The following is a 23211-nucleotide window of genomic DNA, read 5'->3' as shown; positions in this document are numbered from 1 at the left end:
TGAGTCCCAGTCTTTTCTATGAACCTCCAGAAAGAGAACAGGCAAGACTGCTCAATACTTCTAGAACATAACAGAGCAAGATGGGAGGAGGGAGAGAAAAGGTGCAAAATGCAGTAGTCTTTCAGATACTGGCCACAACACCATCACCAAAGAACTATGTACATCTGTAAAGCAACAGGCTCTCAGGCACAGTCAGCGCCTGCACCAGTACCTTCTTTTGGGGTGGGGCAGCAAAAACCACCCCTGCAGGTCTTCTTTTCCATCTCAGTCTAATGTAATAAAAGAAACATACTGTCTTCAGATAAGCTTGGCATCTACACTGTCATGCTATATCTTGAAATGTGGAAAAAATAATACAGCAGTGGCAAAACAGAAGCCAAATTCATACAGTGTTTAGCAAAATGCACAACTCCCCTATTACTGTGTCTCCTACGTGAACTTGAGCTTGTGGTGGTGAAATCAGCATCTCAGTTCCGTTTGCCTTGGTTGCTTTCTCCATTTATCAGGTTCTCTTGCTGCTCAGCCAAGGCTTGCCATTTCTGCCTGTTTTTTCTGCAGCCATCCAGCAAAGGTGAACAGGCCTCTGACACGTGTGTTAGTGCCTGAAATAAATTGAGAACATTGAAAACAGATTGCGTTCCATTTTTTCATAACAGATTGCGTTTAATTTTTAAATTAAAAATGGAGAATGAAACACGTCTCTTGTATTTCTTTCAGATGTCTGAACTTAGGGGAATACCTGTAGATCATTCATTGCACTGGTTACCTAACACAAGGGCCAGGTACAATTTAGACTAGGATCACTTGGTAACTGTAGATATAAACAGCAGTGCATATTTCAGAGTAAATAACTGCAGTTTTTCTGGTTTTTAAATAAATGAAAAGCTACAGCTCTCCTCTAAAAGGAAGAAATATAGATATTCAGGCTCTAGAACTGTGGGCATTCAGGCCTGCTCAGGTGTTCTGTTCAAGAGTTCTCTGTCTGTACCTCTGCAGAGACACTCATCTTCTACTGGAGACAGTTTTTCTGAGGCTTCAAAGCAAAGGCTGCCTTATTTTCCTAACAGTTTCTACAGCACAGAAACACTTGATTTTCAGGAGCAGCAGCTAGTAGCTCCCTTCCTCTATCCCGTTTCCTCTGAACTGGTGACTATGCATTCTTTTTAGAAAAGTTTATCATGTCAAAGGGAAAAATTCAAGTCATCATCTGGTTCCTCAAACTGGAAGGTTCTTAAGAGTTTGGTTATCTCTTCATCTCCTTCCTTTTTCTCACCTTGATTTCTGTAAAATACTTGCTACAGTTCAAATAAACAAGACTTTCACTCTGATGTTTTACTGGTTTAAAAAAACCCCAGAAGTCATGTTGTGTTGCACACTGCAGTTTGACCAAGGAGCTTCTCATACAGTTTGTGACCAGAACAAAAAAGCATTTCAGTGAACTATCTCGTGCAATGCTTTGGTGTGTGACAAAACAGAAGAATGGGATGGGAAGTGTTAAAATTGCATACAGTTCCTATACATATCACATCACCTTTTGTATGATGAATTCTGGATTCTTTATAACTTTGAAACATTTTCTATCAGTGTACTGCCTGGATACTATTCTTTCCCTAGAGGTCAAAGCATTAGTTTTGTGACTTCCCCTGATAATCCAGAATATAACCCAGGGACATAACACCAATTGCATAGAGCACAGCATTTTAATTAGGTTTTAAAAAGATTGTGACTAAATATATTAATCAGACAAATACACAACTAATTATAAAAACTAAAAAAATTCTTCAACAGAATAATGAACAATATGTAATACGAAATAAATATTTTCCAACTAAGGGGCTAGATTTTAATTTGATTTTTATTCTGATTGTAAATCTGTGTCTACCAGTGAGCAGCTCTGGTTTCAGATATTTGCTGTTCTTCCTTAGTCACCATACCTCATACAGCTGCAAACAAACAGCATCTATGAATCCAACCTGCATGCTGGGAATTTTGTTTTTCTTCTCTCTGTTCATTAAATCCTGCAGATAATAAGTAAACAAGCTCTGTATTTAAACGCATTAAATAAAAAAACCCCAGCCAAAAGAGACAGTCTGGAATTAAAAAGCAGCACCTTAAACAGCACAGCAAGCTCAGCACAGCAGGGAATCATTACAGATGTTGCAGTGAAGGGCATTGGACTGCATGACTCCCCTCAGGAAACTGGCTTTGGGCTGACAGAACCCAAATAAACAGGCAGACTTCCTGGGTTTGGATAGCTGCAAATGGGTACCAATTAAACAATGTATTTCCTAGCCCATTTAATAACACTGACTTAAAGGAAATAATACTGTCTGTTCTTCTGGTTCCGAGATAATGACACACTACTGGTGTTTCAGAACCCCTAGGGAAGGAGCTGGTCCTGTACTGTGGTCAGTGGGAGAAATTTTAAGTGCTGTTTCCAAAAGACATTTTTGCAAGAGGTGAATCTGCCACTCACCGTGGGTTCTATGTTGAGTTCCTTCCGCTCTTTATCTCCTTGATCAAAGAACTCTGTAGCCACAAGCTCAGCAATCTGTAAGAGACTGCACTCACTGAGAGCTCTACAAGTTTGCTTGCTACCTACAAACAAGAATGGTTCCTATCCCTCCTTAGGATATATCATATTAGCCCCAACCCCATTGTGAGACTCCAGCTCAGCATTCCACCACTGCCTTTGCAGTAAAGGCTGGGTGGAGGAAATGAACTTTAATGCAGTTTGCATTTAGGAGATCTTAAAAACTCAACACATACCCGTTGCTGAACTGGCCATGGTTTGGTTATGGCTGACAAGTCACAAGCAGTCATCAGCATTGCTCTGCAGAGCAAGCAGAAAGAAAGGGATAAATTACTTTAGGTGAAATACATGTAGCCACCAAGTCGAGTGACTGGTAAAACAGAACATAGAACTTCAGGGAATTTCAAGTCAGAAAAACAAATGAAACTAAAGCAAAGTTATAAATGTAAACTCCATGTGCTATGAAACCAAGTTTCTTACACAGGTCACACATTCAGTAGTTCACAGCCAGGGAGTTCAGTGACCTGTGTGACAATGCCTGGGTTTAATGAAGTTCACAGCAACACAGCGTGGGAAATTGGGTAGCCAGTAATATTAACTGGCTTCTTGATTATTCCACTTTTACTTACAAAAATAGCTCCTTTTGTGAGGGATCTTCCCAATTAAACTGCTTCTTCCTTAGAAGTTCGAAAAATTCTCCTCTCCTCCTTTAAAAGAAGTTAAAACAAAACATTTTGCAGGATGCTGAGGTGATGCTAATATCCAGCAGTGATTAACTAGCCAAAGTTTCCTCTGACTTACTTGATGTATAGTGCCAGATCTGTGGCAAGAATGGCTTGTTTTATCATTTTCAGTGTAGCCTTGTATTCTTCAATGGAAAGGCTGCTGAGAATCTGATTTCCCTTCACAAAAAAACAACAAAAACAGTGCTATCAGTAAAATGGGCAACAGCAAACCAGTTTGATAAAGTGTCTCTAAATTACCAAATCATTACGAGTTGCTTGCTGATATCTGAGGTCATTCTTTTACCCTCCTTCCTCTTGCAGATTCCCTAGTTTAAAAATAAAAATTCCAGTCTTCTTGAGTAATGGCAGAAAGCTGCACAGCAGCAGCATCACTGACTATTACAAAACGAAACTGCAAGCAGAGCAACATCAATGCCTTCAAGTCCATTTCATTCATTAAAATTACATTTGTCACTGGCTGCATCACAGCTTCTTTCCTCTGCTTCCTTCCGCTCTCCCTGAAGCAGATTTACAGCAGATCCCCATACCTACCCATAAACCTCTAGTAAATGAAAATATTTTCCTTTTATGAAGCAGCACAGAAAGTTATTAAATAGAAATATGAGCTCAGCAGCCCCCTGTTAAACCAAAGCACTTGCAGAGCTGGTGAAATGGAACTCACCTCAATTATTTTTTCCCTATTTGTATATCTCAGTAGGAAAGGATCACTACAGTACAAAGGATGGCAGAAGTACCACAACCTGTGGCACAACAGGAACAGTCCTTTGAAAGGATTGTGAATGCTAAATAACTGGTCTTGAGAATTAGTTAATAGCGTCAAACAAGAAGAATGCAGTTTTACTTGCATATTTACTAAACTTGGGTTTGGCTTCACTTTGGAATGTCAACATGTGCAGTGTTTGGTTTGGTCTCATCAGGGCTGCTTTGTGTATGTGTAGGCAGGAATGTTTTCTGAAAGGAGAGGAAGGACTGGGGTTTGGTGGCTCCTAAGAGCTCATCAAAATGGCAGCAAAGCCTTTTGTTTCCTTTGGACCAAGGAAGCAGGTACTCAGAAGGATGTTAGGAAGGCTTCCCTTATCAGGAAGCAATTGGAAGGCTTTGGTGGCACTCAGCAACAGAATTGTGATTTCCATGTTGCTGCATTTGCTTTCTTTACCCAAAAAGGAAAAAGGAGCACTTAAGAACATATAAGGGTGGGATTCTATCCAGAAGCTAAAAATAGAAAGTAAAATAGTTTCCTTCAGCATACACAGGAAGGTGGCACTCACTGGGCTATTCAGGATCATGAGGCATTGATCAAAATGATGATGCTCCATGATTGAGTGGCAATACAGCTGAGCCAGTGGATGTTCACTTCTGAGGAAGAAAAGGAGGGAGAAATCAAATTAGACAAATATATTAGTGGTCCAGAAATAACTTCCCTTTTAACATCCTCTTTGTAGGACTATGGATGAAAAGATAATGCTGTTCCTTCATCAGAGCACTGACAGCTCTGGTTTTCTGCCTTCTCTACCTGTAGAGAGCAGCTGCATGCACAGAGTGAGAAGGCAATGCAAGGTTTCACAAGGAGTCAAAGTTCCTGTATAGAGAGCAAAGGTAACATGAAGAGTTCATTCACAAGCACAGTTTAGGAAACAGTTTTAGTTTCTGTAACATGTTCTTAAACACCCAGCTGGCCTATTCAGGCATCTCAGCTGCTGAGCTTTTAAGAAATAATGAAAACCTAATAGGAAACCCACTATTAATGGAAAAATTCTTGCTAAACTCAGTGCAATATGGTGCTGGGCCCAAAAAAATTCTGATCAAGTACTTTATTGGTGTTAGTAACTGTACTGGTGCTTCATCACCACTGTTGTCATGACCAAACTACTACAACATTGTTAGCTGCTCTTTGCCCAGGGTAAAATCCAAAAGGGAAATTGCTTAGAGGCCAACAGTGACACTGATTGTACTACAGACAGTGAAAAATAGCAGGAAACCAATTGTGTAGGTACACAACTTAAAAATACCTTAATGCAAAATCTGAAACTATCTTAGTCTAGAAAATTGAATTTGCTGTTTGAGTAGCTTTAGTTAAAGTACATCTTTAGCCCTCCTCCTCTCTTGACAATTCCCCATTTCTCCCTGTTCCTTGTTGAGTAATACAGTTCTTGGCTTTTGCTGCCCTGTCTTATTTTTCACCCCCTGGTCCCACATTGCACATGTAATCTCCTCAACTAAATCTGGATTATTTTGGAAGTCTATTTTGCACATGATCCTGGACTTATTACTCTAATTATAATCTGACCTACCAATGTTTAATCATGCCAGTAGCTCTTTTTTGGCATATAATTCCATGAGATTTTCTGTATGGTTTAGGACCATTCACATGACTTAATGGGTGCAGGATTGGGTCCCTGTGTGAGTGAGCGCACAGAGGCTCAAATAAAAGTTCTAAGAGGAGACTTTGGGGATTTAAGAAGCACAAAAATGTGGAGAGAAAGAGGGAAAGACAAACAAAAAACCCAGAAAGGGAGATTAAAGGATGCAAGGCCCTGAGGAATATGGGCTGGCTGCCCAGCACCTCCTCTGAGATGACCACAAAAGGGGCATAGAACAAATGTACTCGTGTGTTTCAGTAAGGAAACAAACTACAGGATGGTGCCAACATGCTGGGTGAAATTCCCATTGAACTAAGTGGGATGCATATTGCATCTCCTAGAGTTCCATCGTGACTGCAGAAAGAAATACCTGAGAAATCTCTTGGGTTATCTTCCCAAGTACTGCTCCAAACTAGATCTTGCTTAGCACTCACGCACCCTGGCCGGGGCTGGAAATAAATTCAGGTCCAACTTCCGTAGTGGCACTTCTGTCAAACCCCTACTCCAGGCCCAAGGGCACCCTCCTGGCTGTCTGAGCACAGGGTTATGCCGACTTCCAAGTGCTTCCCACTTGGCATGTGGGATTGGAGCAAAAAGAAAATAACCCCCCTGCATAACTACCAAAAGGCCTTCAAGCAGTTCCCTTTCTGTAACTCCTATGGCCAGGACCATTTCAATTTCTGAAACCCTGCTGCATAAGAAAAGAAGCATACACTGAACACCCACTCTCCCTGCTTCAAAGGAAACAACAAATGGGATCTGTTCCTCAAAATAAAAACTTTTCAGGTTTAATGAAAAAGATATTACTGGAACTTTCTACTGAGAAAGGAATTAAGCTATAGCCCTCTCAGCTTTACAGCATGTGTAAACGTTAGATTTTGCTGTCTATGACACTTTCCCAGGACATTTTTGAGAGGAGATGACGCATCTCCAGATGTCTTCCAGGAAATTTATTTTTAAATAAATAAAGCAAAGAATGCTAACTAGTTCCAATCACTGCAAGGCTACAGTTACTGCTGGAATCCTCTATTACCAAGCTAGAAAAAGGTCACTCTTCTGATGTTGTGGAGTTTGTTTGGGTTTTTTTCTTCTTTACACATCACTCAGTGTTACTCCAAACATCTAACACTGATATGCAGGAGTTCTGCTTCAGCTTACTTATTTTCTGCTTTTCAGTATTCTGTGCCTTAAACAAGCTTTTCCCTCCTCTACTACCTTACTTTACACACAGTAAGAACAACAGACCACTTCTTCACAGGTCACTTCAAAACCATTCTCCAGTTCTGCCCGAAGATGATACAAGCACACATTTCTGGGCATCTTTTGCCCATCTCTGGTCAGATCAGGACACACTGCCCTTATCACAGGAGTCACACTAAGCCCCACTTTAAATCAACTGAAGACTTGTATGTTATTTCAAGTAATATCAAATGCACTGGATTGGGCAGATTTAAAACTACTAATAAATTGTAAAAACCCAGTATCTTTAGTTAAAAATTAGAATACAGGGAAAATTTTAGACTTGTTCAAATATTTCATTTTGATAACATCAAACCAAGATATTTTGTTCGGTAAAATTTTTTTGATGTTTTAAATGTATTTTGCCTTTTTGTATTGTACAGGCCTGTCTGTAATTCCAGATTGAATCCAAGTTAGAGTACAGATAACCCACAATCAATGCAAAACAGCCATACATTTGAAATGTGATTTTAACCATGTAACTTCCTAAACAACTTAGAATTCTGGAAAAACGTGGCTCCACCAAGAGTAAAACAGTATGAGTTCAGAACAGTGGGGAGACACCTCTGTGCCAGGGCTGCAGATCCCAGTGCTGCGCTGGCCCAGATGAGAAGGGAGCAGCTGGATGGGGCAGGGAGTGACCTGAAAAGCTGCACGTTTCCTACACCCTGTCCCTCGGAAGCTGCAGCCTTTTGCTGTCTCTTTATGGGAAATGGGGGAGGAGACTTCGGGAATGGGAGCAGGAAAACATTGTCCCTGCACAGCAAAGGGTTCACTTCATCAGCAACTGAGGCTGTGCCTGTTCTTTCTGCTTTGTGCAAAACCCGCTCCTTTGCGCAGCCCCCCATCATCAAAGCAGTCAGGCTGTACCTAATCCAGCTCTGTGCTTGGTTTGCTCACTCATTTGTTTTTATTTACCTGCTTACCTTTGTATGTAAGAGTTGTTCACTCCCCTGTGGTCCAGATCGTGGCTCAGAGTCGCTATCAGCAAAGCCAGCGTTTCTAAGTCAGTCAGTTTACTCTGTATGCAAAGAGTGATGCCACAGGTGAGTTGTGGATTTATTTACTACAACGTGTTTTACAGCTGCTTTCTAAATAATGAGGCCTGTTCTTAGTGCAGTCAAAAGACAACTCAGTTTGGAAATGATTGCTTTTGTGTTTCTGCTAGGAGGATCCATCTCCCAATGCTTGCCTTTCCCCTCAAACTATAAAAAAATTGACTGATGTTCAGTGCTGTTCAGACTCCAGAATCTAGGACATGAGAATCAGCAGGGAGTGAATCCAGTGTAGTTAAGAATAAACAATTTATGGAAATTGCAGTGGAGACTGTCAGGATTCCAAAAATAGCAGCCCAACTATCAGGATCATCAGAGACTGGTAGACCGCACACAGAGCAAAACTACCCTGTCCATTCCAACAGGGAAGGAAGATGAATGTCCTTGCCTTGGTCTCTTCCAACACCTTTTGTCATTTCCATTAATGAGATGAAGTTTGTAGAGGAACGAAATGTCTTTTCCTCACTGCTATTGGGTTTTGGCCTACAAATGGGATTTATTTATGCTCTCAGAAGTCCTTACTCTTAAACAGCATCAACCAACATGTAACAAGTGTCTGTAACCAAACTGAACAAACGTGTTTGTTCAGAATGAACAGAAACATTCTGTTTCCTAGAAGAATATAAAACCAAAACCTAAAAATGTGTTTTGGAACAATCTAGCATCAGTATCTCACTCAGGGGATCATCTACCCCTAATCAGAATTATCAGGTTCTTTCTTAAATTATTAGGTGTCTTTTTAAGTGGAAGGTTGAAAGTTTGTTCAAAAGGATTGGAACGAACATTTAAATATTTATCTCTATGCTTTTATCTTCTGTTGTTTATCTAAAGCTGTACTCAGCTCTGCATTTGAAGTTAAAAAATTCCTGTTGAAAAAATTTAAGGAACCATCCTGAAAATGGGTCAGCCTTTTCTTCTTCGCTTTTTTGACTTGCTTGTAGCATAAGCATTAACTTTAAAAAGGACATAACCATGTGCCTTATTTGAGATATTCCCATTGGGAACATCCAGATAACCACTTCCAGAGAATTTAACTGAAATGGGGAATGAAAAACCCTGGCAGCAGCTTCACAAACCAAGCCCTCATGGCCAGAAGCCTTCAGCAGAAGATTCCGCTGGCAATACCGTGCAGTGATGGACATCTTTCTGACGTGACAATCAGAGCTGTGCATCATTAGAGATGACCTTAATAGAGGAACTGGAAATGCACCTGAATTTTCCCAGATTTCAGAGCAGCAAACATGCACTGGGCTGTGTTAAAGGCGTGCCTCCAATTGTGATAAGCAACGTTCTTCCGATAGTTTTTCTTCACACTTAAAATCCATCGGCAGAGAACCTTCAAGAAACAGCATCACAGAGATGTGTTTTCATAAGAACAGATTTTTAATACATTCAAGCTTTCTTTATCCCCTTGAAACTCTTACTGCGGAAAGAATCCATTTAACTCAATTTAAAGTCCAAATATAAAACGGTTGTAACTGTGAACATAGATAAGAACAGGCTTACATCCACTAGTAGAGCTCCTATTTGAGTGTGTAATACTTGTGGGTTTGGGGTTTTATTGCTAATGGCTCAATGCTAATGGCAGAAACATTGCTGTTAAGTCACAAACAGAATATGTTGAGATACCTGGGGAAAAAAAATCCTTGTTTATAATGACATATTTAGTAGAGAAAACTTATTTATTATTGTATCCTCTTAAAAGCTGTTTTGAAAATGAAGAGGCAGCTTTTCCCTCCTATCAGCTTGTCAAAACCCAAGCAGAATTGGACTTTGGAAAGCAAATAAGTATGATAGGAAGATTACTACATTGCAGGGTAGTTTCTTTTTTTTATGCAGGAGGAAAGCGTGTCCTGGATGTTTTACTCAAGAGTATTAGAAATTGTGGGTTATAACTACCTATGTATATACACACAAATATATATATATACACACACATGTTTTTCCTACATTTTTTTTGTAAGGAAGTGACAGGTCTGAAGGTTAGGTAGTAATTTGGTGTTGGGACATGTATTCCTTAATGTTGTTGACCTAACTACAGAGGTAAAGATGAGTACTATGATATCCAAGAGATCAGATTAGGTAATACAGCACTTTTGGCCCTTGAACGCTCTTAATCTAAACTGGGCCATAAATTGGTGATGTAGAAAATTACTACATGTTTCCCTTAACTAATGCGTTTGCCTATGAAGCCCTATAAATTAACCTTTCATTTTGATAGCCATTTTAATGGTTTCATTGAAAAGGTTATAAAGCAATAATAAGGCATTTAAAAATGGAGGTTTCTACAAATAGATGACGTGTGCACTGAGGGGAGAGGCTAAAGAGATTTTTTGTTTTGCCCATCTTGATCACCTCTGACAGATGTATTAGTAAAAACCTTCAGGGAAATTCCCACAGCCCATCTAAGTTTTCATCTGCTTCAGTTTTTACTACCTCCATAACCATGAAGGTCCCCCTAATCTCTAATCTACCCTTTTATAGGGAAAGACTAAGATAATTACTACCTCATATGAGCATAGTGAACAAAGTTATTGTCCTCTTTATAAGTTTTTCACTTCCTGAAAAGTTACTAACCTCTTCTTCCCCACTATTGTTTTCCAGTCCATTAATCATAGACTGTAAGATTATTAAACCTTCAGTAGAACCAAACTGAGTACACACCCCAATTCTTCATATACCTTCCTAGTTTCCTAATTACTCTTTAATACACCTGTCCCATTCTATTTACTATGGGGATCATTTCACTGCTCTGAATTCCTAATAACTAAGCTGTCTCTTTCTGTGGGGCAGTATTTGGCAGCAACCATACCTCGTGTTTCATCTGGAAATTTTGCACCAGGTTGAGGTCTGTGAACATTCGAATTGTACACAGTGTTGTCTCAAAGTCTGACAGCTCGAAGTCACTGAAGTAGAAGTCAGTCAGGTTGAGAGTTTGTGCAGATGGCACTACAGCAGCCTGGAGAACAATGAGAGAACACAGCTTAGCACTAGGGCAGAGAAAGCACAACAAATACCCACTTTTTCAACAGACTAGTTGAAATAGAGACTCAATTTACCTACATGTGATACTGAAACCTGATGATTGCTTCTCATTTACTTCCCCATGCCTCTCTTGTTTAACATTTCCTTATTACCTTAGATTTAACAAGTACCATAGATCAAGAGAATAAGGATAGAATTACCTGGTCAGTCTGGTTATCTAAATCACCCGAGGCAAATTGTAACCAAAAGTACTGATGGAATTGGGAGAATGAGAAAAGGCAGTGCAGTTATGTGTTTGTTTTTATGGATGTGCAGACAGCAAAATCTGCAACTGCTGGCATTTTTCTAAAAATGGCGAGGAAAAAGATGTCAGTAAAACACATTTGCTAACAGAATCCACATTCAGCACGATGGGAGTCAGAACATGTCCACAGGCAGAGCTGTCTCAGTGCTAGAAACCTGAAAAATTAGAGTTCATCTGTGATCAGTAATCTTTAAAACCCGTGGTCAGTGGTTTTGGTGCAGTTTGCATACAACCATAAACCTTCCGTGTGAAATTTAAAATAAAATTTAAAATTACAAGGTATACAATACACTGCCCCCCCCAATTCCTCTATGTTTTTAAATCTGACTTTCTAATTGCAATTCATATCTCCATGTATTACATCCCTTTTCTAGTTACAAAATACAGAGTACTTACATCAGTTGCCCTATAAAATACTGGTGTTGAGGTTATAAGTCTTATATTAACTCTTAGACTAACAAAATGAAGGCTTAATCTTATACTATGAACAAAATTTAGTGTCATTTTCTGCAGTAGAATAAAAGGTAGGGCTCTCAGTGCTACTATTTTAGAGCTGTTTCACCTCAATATGAAGAAAATTGGGTCAATCTGAAACGGTGAAGGAACTAAACCTTTGTGTTTATCATCATCTTTGTAATTCTAGGGGAAAACATTTCTCCAGTGTGGGCAGCTGTGTCCCACAGAAGGCTGAGGAACTGAAAAGGAACCATTTGTCATAATCTACAATACTAGTAGATGTAACATGCAAATCCATAGAATTATGGCTGCCAGCCTCTGTTCCCTATCAGCTCGCTGTCCTCTCCCTTGTGTGTCAGAATCAGGAGGTCACAGATTATCCAAGAGAATATTGACACAGGGAGAAAATGCATCGTTCTTACACATTTCTTGTGCCAGTAATTTAGTTTAGTCCTTGTTTGGATTCATGTGGGATTTCAGCTGTGAGCACATGAAAGGCCTGCATACTCAGTGGTAAATGATGCAACTTTTCAGCAAAGCTACTGACATAACTATGAAAAAACTGCAACTGCAGGCTGGGATTTCACAAGGAAAGGGGCTGGAAGGACCCACAAGGCGCTCCAAAGAACACCTCACACCTGATTCATAATTTATCTTCCCCTACCTTGATCTCCTGCCTTTTTACAGCCACAACAGTAAGTTTCACTTCAGCTGAAACATAAAAACATTGCACTCTATAGCAGTTTATAGTGCTGTTTAACCAGATTAGCTATTTCCTTTTTCACTTACTGAAGGCAATAGAGGCTTTTGCCTCCTGTTATACAGCATGAAAATTCATCAGCTATTTTAATTTCAATTTATTGAGCTATGGTTTCTGTAAATACATTGGTAGCAAAAAGAAGGCTATAGAAAACATGGGACCACTGTGTGGCAGCTATAAAGAGTTTTACTGGGTTACATCTGCTGTGGATGATAAAACAAAGGTTGCAGACAGTACCCAGGCTCAAAGGAGGCAACTGATGCAATAGGACAGTTCTGTAGTATACGGAAGTTATAATTCAAGTAAAAAATTGGACTGCAACCTATTCTGTAAGGCAGATGGTTAGTGGAATAGAATAGTGCCAGTTGCAAAAGCCCTACAACCAACTTCTAGTCTAACTACCTGATAAGTATCCATTTTCAGATTATTTAGCAGCAAAAGGTATAGCCGCAAAACAAATTAAACTATTTCCACCATCTTTATACAACAATATAGGTGCAAAAAATGAAAACTGAAATAAAAACGTTCTAAGTGCAAGTAAAAAGGCCTGTGCTTGTGCTCTGGTATCACCTTAGAGAGTGGTGGGTGACACACCTGTGCTAGGAAGCTGTGGACAGTTAAGCCATGCAGGCTGACACTGGCCCAGTTCTTGGTTTGCTGTGGTTCTGTTTCATTGAGGAATAATGGTGGAACCACAAAGATTTCACCACAAGCCCTGAGGAGAAACCTCAGGAGAGGCACTCTGGTCTTGTCACGGCTCTTTATTGATGATGAGCAGCAGCCTGGTAGGACTGAGGTTCAAAAATCTGTGTGTATGACACCATTCTAGAAATCTCCTTAGTCTCACACCTCCTTGTGTTGTGTGGCCAGACCAGTCCCACGCTGCCCAACTCAGGGTCCCCTATGCCTTCCTTCCTCTCCATCCCTCCCGTTTGTTTTTGTGCAGCAGGGGTGATGCTGTTTCCCTGGAACAGCTGCTAAAGGCTTGGAGAAACTAAGCACACAGTGTGCTTTGAAATGCACTTGAAATCCTAGCTGTAGTTATTCCTTAGGCAGCGGCTTCTAAACACAGAATTTAATGTGAGCAGAACAGGACACTGCACAGCCAAGCAACCACAAAAAAATTGAAATCATTGCATTAAAATTCAATACAGAATTCATACAAACGGCCATAAAGCTACACCCATACTTGGGATGTTTGAAAGGTACCAGAGCTATAAGGTATGCAGCATTCAGACTTAGCTGCAGAAGGGAGAGCTCTGAACATTTTGCTTCTGGAATACTTAATCATGATGAGTTTGATACTGACATTGCATCAGTGGCTGTCTCAAACTCCTGAGAAAAATCAGTCAGCACAGGTGTGGTTCTCACAGTGCTCTGGCCAGCTTTTATCTCTCACTATAGACATTGTAACATTTCCTTTTAATGTGATTCAACTCAGGAACTCATCTCTATAAGCTTCACTGTCATTTTTATTCTGGAACATATGCTTCTGCCCCTTTAGGGATCACATCTGTGTACAGGACTGCTCTTGGTTTTTCTACTTAAGAAATATTTCTAAAGTAATAGTAAAAAATTCAATTACCACTGTTACCTGCAGCTCCCTCGTTTCCTCCTCAGCAGCAGAAGCATGGTATGAGAGAACCTATGGGAAGAAAAAAGCAGGCCTGAGTAATGAACAGAAAAACAATGTGATAACAAGGTACTTTTCCTAAAGCAGGTTTTTCAGCATTGCACTGCATTTTCTGATGAAATCTTCTGTCCATGCAGGGCCTTAGACAGTTTTAGGGGAGCTCTCTGAATGCATATAGGGAGGCATCTGCATCTTTTACACATCTCCCACAGCACTGAAGCTTCTCGAGATTATTAGGCAAAGAAAACACAAATAGCTTCTATAAAAGAGCAAAGAACTCAGATTTTCTCTTAGGGAAGTTTTCATGGCCCACTTTCAAAAACAAGTAATACACAACAGCTCTTACTGTGAGACTGACATTATTGTCACAGTAATTCTTTCACGAGTTTATTCAGACATGAAAGAAAGGTTTGTCCTAACTGAAACTTGGCACGAAAGTCTGAAAGACAATGCGTTGATTTTAAACTAAAGAAAAAAAAAGAAACTCAGATTTTTAACTGTTGAGAACATATGACATGAAAATGTTACAGAGTTGTATTTTCTTTTGTAAAGAATCCGTTATATATGCTAACCTATAATCTGACTGGATCCTCCTATATTATCTATGAAGCGTTATAGTAGGAGACAGAATTGCCAGTTTGCCATACAGGCAAATGATTTTTACCACAGTTTTACCAGCTTTTTATTTAACATGACCTAATATAGGCTTATTTCAGAACTGTAAAGGAGCCCCAGGACACATAATCCCATTTTAAGAGCTCTGCAAACACTCCTGTTTACATAATGAATGTTAGGACATCCAAAGTCTACAGATTTTCTACTTTCAGCTTCAAGTTATCACCCCTGAGTTGTTCAGCTTCTCAGACTAAAGCCCTCTTCAGCTGTGAGGCTTAACAGGCACCAATTCACAGGCTGGGACCAGATGATGTTCATCTTGATATGGTTTGTTGGAGTCTGAGGGAATTGCTGAGAACCTACAATAACGCTGCTGTCACTCCTCACACTGCTTCGGCTGAAGGACTGAGCCAAAATCATCACAAAAACCCTCAGACAAGAAGAGGAAGCCCCTTAATATGCCAAAGCATTTCCCTCTTCCTACACAACAGCACACACCCACTGTGCTGCCAGTGTGCAGCCTCGTGGAGAGGAAGAGACGCCTCCAGCTCCCCACTAAGTCTCAGGAGTGAAGTCAGGACATAATGCCAAATTAAAGAGGCTGCTGGCAGAGTCAGAAACAAGCAGAAAACTCCTGAGCAGCTCAGCAGCCTGAATGCTGCTCTTCTGAGGGATAACAATCTCCCTTCAGTGTCCCTGTGAGTAGCTGCACTTAGGTGCAGAGCACAGAGGGTCTGGGAACATTAGGATCTCTTGGGGGGCTAATTAAGGACCACCTAGATTTGGGCTCACCTCTAATGTCACCATCTGTTTGGCCATGGCTCTTTCCACAGCCTCGTACATCTGCGTGTTCTGGATCCCCAGGCCACAAAAGATGACGAATGCTTCTAGGAACTCTTCATCATTTCTGTTGAAAGCCTTGATTTTTCCTGATTTTTCTTCCATCTTATTCACAAGCTGGCAGACCCCTGTGTCAGGACACAGAAACGAAAGGAAGCAATACAGAAAACATATCACCATCGGGAATTAAGTTTAGGACACATTAGCCTACAGTACAAACCACCAACACACCTAAGTGACACATAGGAATGCTGTAGGATTTTCCCTTTTTTTAAGGGTAATTTCAATGAGTTATAAAATATATTTTAAAATATATGTATGTAGTAAATTGAAAAGTATTTATTAGGATTTGTAAACCAAAAAATGTAGGCCTTTAGAGACTTGATTATCCTGTGAAATTCTAGGGTCGTTTTCATCCTAACTTTTATTATTAATAGTTTTCTAGATTGATTTAATCCCTGAAGACAATTTGTCCTTTGGAGGCTAATTAAATTTCTGCAGCCATGCCAAAAGAACATTTATGAAAGTCAGAACAGTGGTACACAGAGTTTCTGCTTCCTTATTTGAGCCAATACTAGGATTTTTTTCAAGTAAATGAACTAAACAGGGAATACCCGAGCTGAGGTTCAAAGCTGAAGTACACTTGCCCATTTTTTGAGGATGTGGTTGAATTACAGCCTCTTCCAAACACTACTGAACTTCCTGAGAAGCATCTGACCGAATTCAGCTTGTTAGGTTCAAACTTGCTGATATTTACATTTGTTAATTTTCTTTTAAGAATTGCCGTGTTGTTCTGTGCGTGTGTCATTGAAGAAGTCTGACAGGTAACTTCTAGCACACCTTGCTGCAGTTTAAATCCCTTACACTATGGTGAGCAGGGGGAACTTCAGAAATGCACCTTCCCTTAGTTTTACCTGCTAAGAAACCAGAATATTAATTACAGCAGCTGAATCAGAGGAATATGTTGTCTTTGGCCAAAACTGCTTTGGGGGTCAGTACTATCTTAAGGGAGTCCAAATGTTTTCTCACTCCCATGAGCATAAAAAGCTGCATTTTCCTGGCTAAGTGCCAAGACAGCCCAGCTGCAAATTAAAAATTCTCAAAAAAATTACATGTACATCTTCCCTATTATAGTAGATAATAAAACTGAGGAAAAAAAAAAGGCAGCACACACATGCCAACTGTGGTTTTAGAAGAATGTTGGCCTCAAGTTTTGATGTCTGGTGAAAATGCAGCATTGTCCAGTTTCCTAATTGCATTCTGTAGGGACCTTACTATCAGAGTCCCCTCTAAAGAGGCCAAGACCATCATAACTGCAGCTGTTAAGTGTAATGCCAGGGACTGGGGTATCTGGATATTGCTAACAGAATTCTGAACCTTTATGGAATGAGATGGAAAGAAATGGATCATTGAATCACAGTGAAAAAGTATAATCCCATCAGAAGAGGATTAATTCAAATAAGGAACAAGATTAACTTTCCCTGGGGAAAAAAAAAGCTGACTGAGAAAACTCTATAGGAAAATCCCATGAAACTGGCTTTCAGATTTCTGTTTAGTACAGTTTATGACATTATAATTATTTCCATACCAACTATGATGTAATGAACAAAAGATTAAGACCCAACAGTGAATACTCCACAAAAGTAAATGAATTCTTAAAGGACACAGTATTTGCACGTAAATGTCTCTTTAAAAAAAACCCCAAACAACTGCAGTATACTGTATATTACTTAAGACTCTTTAACCTCTTTCAAAAACTTCCCCAAAGCACTAAGAGATCCACTGATTACAAATAAATGAACTCCAAAATCTTTCATTAGGGCAAAGGTATAAAATCACAGCAAGATTCCACAAAGCTTTTACCATATACCTAAGGAATGTACAAGTCAGGAGAAAAAAGTTATTTTCATCTTTCTTGCTAGTAAGGTTTGCTTGGGTTTGGTGTGGACAGTTTTTCCCATCCCCACCCCACTTCTCAAGTTCTGGTTGGGGGTACCCTAATCTTAAAAATAATTTTAAGAAACCAGACTTGTAATAATAGTTATACAAGCCATTAGTAAAGGAATTTCTGGGTACTGTCCCAAAGACAACTTCTTGACATTGCCCTATTCAATAATTGAACATGGGGCAATTGTGAAACCATAGAACACTTCAAAGAACATTTTCCCCTGAGAATGACTCAGATTTGAAAAGCCCACCTAAACAGGTGGCCTGACTGAAGCTTTCAGTTTGAACTTCAATAGAAAACCTCAATAAAAAAAAAAAGAAAAAAAAAAAGGGAGATGCAAGTATTTTATCAATAGCTCACAGTATGGTGAAATATCTCTAATTAAAGCTCCACAGTTCAGTCTTCATCTTGGTCTTCTAGGTCTTAAATAAAGTAACAGAACAACTCATGAAAGAGCCTAATAGCAAAAGAAATCTCAGAGAACTCCATTAAATAAAGATGAGGTTGCTCTTTCTGCCTCAGATGTTGAAAGCCTAAATCTGTCTTCACAAAAAAAAGGACACCATATTCACTCTAGAAATTGGGCCATGCAGTTTTGCCATCAAAGAAAATTTTAAGACCATTAAAAAGGCATTCTTGGAACGCTTAATATTTATTTGCCAATTTTTTTAAAGCTGATGAAATTGGATCCATGCTCTTATCTAAGAATCAGTATATTTTATTTTCTGTTTCCTTGCGGGACTTAGTGATGCCAGGAACAAAGACTGACACTCATCCTCTACTCTTCGGCAGCTTATTAGGTGAGCAATTTATATTCAAGGTTGCAGTAGATGTATTACTTGAGAACATGAGAATTAAGGATCTTCTCTCCTGGCTCGGGATTGCACATTGCTGTGATTTTACTGTGGAGCACATACATTCATCTATGAAATGTACAGCATTATTTTTGTAAAGATACCTACCTATCACTTTATTCTTTTTCCCATTTTTTATTGGTGTGCACAGCAAACTCTTGATGCTCCGACTTACATTTTCTACATTGTCATTCTGTTAAACAGAAAAACACAGTTACAGTTTTCAAGGCTGTTTTTCAGGTGGCTGAAGTGAAAAAGCTGTAGAGCTGGGTTCCATAACTACTCTTGGCTTACATCTTCCTTCAAAAATCAACCAGGTGATCCATGAGTTTGCACACAAACAACAGGCAGGGCAACTACTGCAGCTAGGTCAGCATTCTGCACTCTTCCCAGGACTTGGCAGCACCTCCCACATTCCAACAGCAGGAGATGAACTGATTTGGGGAGTGGAAGCATAGAACAGAGATAATGCCTCCTTTTCCAACACCTGGGGAGAAAAGCCTGCTCAGCTCTGCTCTGACTGCTCCAGGAATAATGTGGCACTTGTTGAGAAGTACTTTTGGTCTGATCTCTGATAGTGTGTGACACATAAAGAAATAGGCACACGCTAATATTTCTGATCAAAAGGTTCTCTGTTTTATTTTTATTTTTTACTGGTGCTTTGTGCTCTGGTGCTGTGCAAGGACTGTAGAGAGTATCCTGGCAGGATTTTTACGAAGTGAGCATGCTGTTGAATGTCCTCCAGAGAAAGAGGCAAGCCAAGGTTTCTAGGGCACTGGCAACACCTGAGATTTCCCTCATGTCAGGGTGCATCAGCTTTCCAAACATTTATCCTACAGCCCCGCCTTGCCCTGTTCTTGCAGTAGTGCAAGTGCAGTCTCTGTGTTGCTGAAAAAACATTACCCAGATTGCTTCTAAGAAGCACTATTGCTTTTGCTTTTTATGGGTTTCTTTAACATAAATAAGGTGAATTCCAGGGGAAAAAAAAAAAAAAATCAGTGCAACTCCAACCCTACTGAACAGCCTGTTTCCAACAACAGTTGTTCAGATGAGTCTTAAGGTATTAATTTCATTTTCAAATGTCTTGAAAAGTATCACCTCTTTCATTATCAATCTATACAGTACAGCCATTGGATTCTGTCTGTACTTCCAGTCTTGCAGTTAAGACAGGGTTAGGCCAAGAACTCAGTTCTTGTGTTGCTCAATCCATCACAGAAACCCACTCCAGAACATCCAAGAAACCTTGCACAGGAAAACAAAGGGAAACAACCCAGCTCCCTACCATGAGCCTGCCCCTTCTTTCCACTTCCTGCAACAATCACACTGAGCACTATATTTTCTGATCATTTTGTCTTGCATCTCAGAACAAGTTTTGGTAAAAAGCCATCTGCTGACCACAGTGGCTCCTCTCCCTCTCGTTACCTTCTCGCCAACAGGCTTAAACATAATAGGAAGAACAGACATCTTTCTAATTTCTGCATTGGGAATATGGGAAAACACAGAATTAAAAACTTGCTTTTTATCGATGATGACCATGAAAGAAACCTGACTGGAACCTGAGCCTTGCCAAGTGACCTTCCCTCCTCTCTCTCTCCAGTATCCCTGTGTTCAGTCACGCACCACATCACCAGTTCACACTTGAGCAAGTGTTAGGCAAAAGCTCCCAAAGAAAAGTGAAGTTGACCCATCTTTACTGCAGCAAAGAACTTTCATCTGTAACATTAATCTTTGCCAGAGCAAGAAGGGAAAGGAAACAATAAAAGGGAAGGAGCTTCTGAGGGCCTCCCAACACTTGCTGTATGTTTGCACCATTTCAACTGGGGCCACCTCGATAGAAACAATAATGGGAAAGCAAAAAAGGTTCAAAAGTCAAACAGAATAACATTTTCCACTTCTGAATTTCAAATCTAAGCTCATTTTACTTACTGTCCATGGAAATCTTCTGTCTTCGCAGACATCTGGGATGTTGAGTGGCTCCATTGTATTCTTGACATACTGAGCATACATGTAATTGATTTTGTTTGTGTCATAGTCCCTGAAGGATACAACTTTATTATTATGTGTTTTGCAAAAAAGTGAATCATTTTGTTATGCCAGGCAGGCAATGGGAATGTCTTTCCCATATGAAAGAAGGATACATAGATAAAACCAATAGATACATAATAAGGTTTAGTTCAAATCCTGCATCCTAATCCAGCTGTCATCACAAAACTGCAGCATGGATTGGTGCATGCTTTCCACCATTTCTTTAATGTTCAACAGCATTAACATTGATCACGGAACTGAAGAAACAAACAATTGCCTACAGCTTACACAGATGAAGGCTAAAGAATGAACAGCTGGGTTTACATAGAAATAGAGAACTATTTGAAAACAAACTTCATTCACAAATCTGGTACTCCTGAAAAACCAAAACTGGGTGAAATTCACATATCAGTTCAAGAGAATGCATCAGGTATCACTTGTGAATTTTCTGTGTCTAAGTTCATTTCAAATCTCTTCTAAAAGTAAAGAGACAAACAGTCACATGGAGGTTCTGCTACTGAAATAGAACTGTCTATTCCAAATCAGGACAAAGTATCTTTACAGAATCAATCATATCCACTTTTTTAGCCACAACTTCTTTAAGGTATTTTAATTCTTTTAGACCCTTTGCCTGCCTTGTAGGAGGACATGTGTCCTACTTATAAACCTATTCCTATCAAGCTCCTCAAGTTTCCTTCCAACATTGGAGTTGACTTTCATTATTCTCCTTGTGTAAGGATGTTCCAGGGCTAGAGGAGAGGAATTATCCTTTGTTATTTCTTACATACAAGGCAATGCCCCACAGTTCTGAAAAATAGGCTGATTTGGGGCTTGATCCAGTGTCCTTGATTGCATAATAAGTCTGAAATCTTATATTATGTAAAGTAATACTTCCCATCTAATCCCTGTCATTCTATTTCTGCTCTTGCTTCAAATTGTGCCCTTCAAGCACAGCAGAAGTTGTAACTGCCATGATTGACTCACAGTGCGCTTGCTTGGTATCTAACTGTGTCATCTCATGAACAACAATCTGATCAGCAACTAAGCCTCCAACACTCCTCTTCCCTATCAGGTATGAGAAATAAGCTCCTCGTGGCCAGTAAATAACATGTTGAGTCCATTAACTAGTCACCAAAGGAATAGTGAGGAGGAAGGGTCCATTCTCATGGAGGAGAAGAGGACTAAAGAGCAATTTTCTATTTCACCTATGATCTTACCAGGCTGTTGTACCTCTGTACTTTGTGGATGAACACTGTCTAAAACTGCAACACAGCTCAACAGCTTTTAGTTGGTCAAGTCACACACTTTGGACACCATTCTCTATTATACAGAATTTAACTTAATGCAATAAATATTTACTGCAAAACAACATCAAAGGGGCTCAGAACACGTTTCCTCTCTGTACAAAATATCTACAGTAGAGCATTTTATTTCTGACAGTATCTGAAACAACTGTTTTTGATGACAGATACAGTCATTTTCAAACTTCAATACAGAAGTTGAGGCTAACTTCAGCAGCTATTTTATCTGGGTGTTTTAATTCAGCTCTTGATCTCTTTCTTTTCATCCCAGCTGAACTCCTTAGTGGTTTGCCAAGGATGACTGAGAGTTAGAACTTTAGGACTCTAGTCTTGATTTAGTTGGACGTGTTGAGTCATCCTCCTTATCTATGAGATGAGAATCAGGATTAAAATAATTGATTAAAAGCATTATTTTGGTTATTATCTACTAATTTGCATATGTCTCCTCTACAACATAGTCATCCACAGAGATTTCTTTGAAACCAGTTTTGTAGCATCTGCTCTCTACATTCCCATAGCTTAGCCTTGAAATATCAACACGCTGTTAGACTGCCAAGTGAAGAGAACAAGCCCTGCTCCTGCTCTGCTCAGTGGGATCTTTCTAAGGCAAGAGAGTTGGTCTATGCCCACTGCAGGGGAAAAGCTGGTCTATAAAAATAGCAGGTAATACATGGGATCCAGTAGAAATAATTGTTATTAAGAAAAGAAGATTAAAAGCATAGTTTCTTAAGCATTCTCCTAGGATGAACAAAAGTTAGAATTAATTGCTTTACCTCTTCAGATTTTCAGCTGAATCCTCTAATTGCTCAGATTCCATGTGAAAGACACTAGAAAATGTATCCTGGAATATCAAGAGGATGTTTGAATACCCAGGTGTATAAGGCTGCCATTATTTAGAACAGTATTACTCATTAAAACCTTGCTGCAGTTATCAAGTCCTATTCTTGATACTAAAGACAAGTGTAGAATTACTTAGCTTTGTTCCACATCTGTCATCAAGCATACTGGATCCTATCATAAAGCTATCTTTTGATACAACTCAATATCACTGAGGTGTCTTAAATCTCTACTCATAACCCAGAGAAGAAATGCTGGTGTTTACAAGCCAGCACAGAAATTCTTCAATTACACAAAGGCCAAAACCTCTCGTGTCAACACCCAACCTGAGCAGATGCCACAAAAGACAGAATAAAAAGACAACAGAACATGTGAGAATGGAGTGAAGCCCACCCCCTTCCCAGGGAATAACCACTTGTGCCTCCAGACAAAATAAACACACTCACAGGACAATCTTCATCCACTATGAAGATGGTACACCTCTGCACCTGCATGAAGGATATTATAGTGGCTGCTATCTTCTTCAGGATCACTTCCAAAGACTGCTGCTCCTCAAAAATCAGGCTGGCAAGGTCAAGAAGCACCTGAAAGCAAAGGTAATTTGTGAGGGTTTGACTAATAGTGATTTATGCAATAATTATCGTGAGTGTTGTCTTAGAGTCTTCTCCTCTCCCCTGAACCAGGGAAGCCAATGTCTGTGACCAGAAATAAATTTTGGCT

The 23211-nt window shown here is 39.7% G+C and overlaps 1 protein-coding gene across 3 annotated transcripts in view; it reads right to left on the bottom strand.

The window, feature by feature from the left end:
- Nucleotides 1–467: 467 nt before the first annotated feature.
- The window catches only part of PDE5A (phosphodiesterase 5A), a 51710-nt gene continuing 28966 nt past the window's right edge, over nucleotides 468–23211 (bottom strand). For 2 of the 3 annotated variants that reach the window (XM_062494008.1, XM_062494009.1), the window contains exons 6-21: nucleotides 22938–23075; nucleotides 22428–22495; nucleotides 20255–20363; nucleotides 18437–18521; nucleotides 15479–15654; nucleotides 14024–14083; nucleotides 10746–10892; nucleotides 9144–9269; nucleotides 7805–7899; nucleotides 4548–4635; nucleotides 3335–3435; nucleotides 3163–3240; nucleotides 2770–2833; nucleotides 2477–2551; nucleotides 1935–2018; nucleotides 468–602 (exon numbers count right to left, since the gene is read on the bottom strand). In XM_062494008.1, the coding sequence (XP_062349992.1) occupies nucleotides 468–602; nucleotides 1935–2018; nucleotides 2477–2551; nucleotides 2770–2833; nucleotides 3163–3240; nucleotides 3335–3435; nucleotides 4548–4635; nucleotides 7805–7899; nucleotides 9144–9269; nucleotides 10746–10892; nucleotides 14024–14083; nucleotides 15479–15654; nucleotides 18437–18521; nucleotides 20255–20363; nucleotides 22428–22495; nucleotides 22938–23075 (1629 nt within the window). The remainder of the gene's footprint in view (nucleotides 603–1934; nucleotides 2019–2476; nucleotides 2552–2769; nucleotides 2834–3162; nucleotides 3241–3334; nucleotides 3436–4547; nucleotides 4636–7804; nucleotides 7900–9143; nucleotides 9270–10745; nucleotides 10893–14023; nucleotides 14084–15478; nucleotides 15655–18436; nucleotides 18522–20254; nucleotides 20364–22427; nucleotides 22496–22937; nucleotides 23076–23211) is intronic. The other variant, XM_062494007.1, reaches the window with a different exon arrangement.

The sequence above is a fragment of the Cinclus cinclus genome, chromosome 5 (assembly GCF_963662255.1).
Source record: "Cinclus cinclus chromosome 5, bCinCin1.1, whole genome shotgun sequence".
Taxonomy (NCBI): Eukaryota; Metazoa; Chordata; class Aves; order Passeriformes; family Cinclidae; genus Cinclus; species Cinclus cinclus.
This window is presented reverse-complemented; position numbering and strand designations above follow the sequence as displayed.